Source organism: Numida meleagris, unplaced genomic scaffold (assembly GCF_002078875.1).
Source record: "Numida meleagris isolate 19003 breed g44 Domestic line unplaced genomic scaffold, NumMel1.0 unplaced_Scaffold324, whole genome shotgun sequence".
NCBI lineage: Eukaryota > Metazoa > Chordata > Aves > Galliformes > Numididae > Numida > Numida meleagris.
Window position 1 is genome coordinate 22,933 of NW_018364555.1, and position 1,460 is coordinate 24,392.

The 1,460-nt window shown below is 55.2% G+C and overlaps 1 protein-coding gene across 1 annotated transcript in view; it reads right to left on the bottom strand.

Annotated features, from left to right (window-relative positions):
- Nucleotides 1-490: 490 nt before the first annotated feature.
- LOC110391220 overlaps nt 491-1,460 on the bottom strand; it is a 4,169-nt gene continuing 3,199 nt past the window's right edge. The window contains exon 3 of the mRNA XM_021383026.1: nt 491-661. Within this exon, the coding sequence (XP_021238701.1) occupies nt 491-661 (171 nt within the window). The remainder of the gene's footprint in view (nt 662-1,460) is intronic.

Below are 1,460 nucleotides of genomic sequence, written 5' to 3' on the forward strand. Positions count from 1 at the left end.
GGGATATTTCCAATAATTTGGGGGCCTCATCCGGGATCATTATTGCCTCCTTGGGGGACCCCCCAATGCCCTGGGCGGGATGGGTGCACCCCACTGGTTGTAGCAGTCCTGTCTGGGTGGTGAGGTGTCTCCTTGGGATGGCCGATAGGAAACCGAGACTGTTAAATAAAGGACGGGCTCTGTGAAAGCCAAGGGGCAGGGAGGCATGGGTGTTGACCCTGTAGACCCGGTAACTTTGTGCACGGACCAAGGTAAGGGAATTTAATTCTTGCCTTGGGGGTTGTGTGAGACTCGGGTGTGTGTGTGTGTGTGTGACTGAGACGCTCTTCAGTGCGCAGTGAGTGCGGATCCCAATCCGCGGTTCCGTGGTCCCGCGAGGGGCGCAGCTGGAGACGGACGAAGCGGCTGCGGTGGTGAAAGGAAGAGTCTCGGGAGGGAGCTGCTGGTGTGCGGTACCCTGAGCACTTGACCAAGTGCCAGCAGTGCACCCCTACTGAATCCGAGGATTGGAGGGTGGTAACCTGTGAGCGGGGCAGCTCGCAGCAGCATTCCGGAGGGATGCCTGGACTCTCTCGATGAACTGCAGAGTCCCATATACCGCCATTAATTTGGTTAAAGCCTTGATGGTGTAGGCCTGGTTTGCTTTTGGTACTGGATAGGCCTGCATCAGTCCACTTAACGTGTCAACACAGGTTAATGCATATCTGGCCCCCTCAGATCGTGGCAGAGGGCCTATACAATCAATTTGCCAACGCTGGAGGGGGTTATGTCCTCTGGCAAGGTGGGCAGTCGTCTCTGGCAAGGCTTTCGGTCTCATTCTCGAGCAAGCTTCGCAATTATGACATGCCTGGATGGTATCTGACATAGTTATGGGCAGCTCCCATGCCTTTGCAGCTGCCCACATTGTCTTCTGTCCAGCATGTCGCAGCTTCTGGTGTAGCCAGTGGGCGACGTTCTTGAAAGGAGAGTTCTCAATCCACCGTATACTTGAGCCAGTGTGTCAGCCTCATCATTTCCTGGTGACTGCAGGGGGTGATGTCCAGAAACGTGGTAGACGCGTACGGTTCTATGTTTAATCACAGTCCATATGTCTAACCACATCTCCTTGCCCCAGATCGGTCGGGCGTGGATGGTCCAGTCTTGGGTGGCCCACTGTGCGATCCAAAGAGTGAGCCCACGATACACAGCCCAACTATCCGTGCAGATGTTCAGTGCACTGTCACCAGGTTCCTTGGTGATAACCATCCACACGGCTCGCAATTCTGCCCACTGGCTACTTTGACCATCCCCCTCCTCAAACCAGATTGTGTCAGTGGAGGGATGGTATGCCACTGCTCTCCACTTGCTCGGGTTGCCTTCGCTGGACCCATCCGTATACCAGGCGTCTTCAGGAATGGGATATTTCCCCTCCTGAACAGGACTCTTCTCCGGTGGAGCGACCGTTGTTTCTTTCGGTGCAT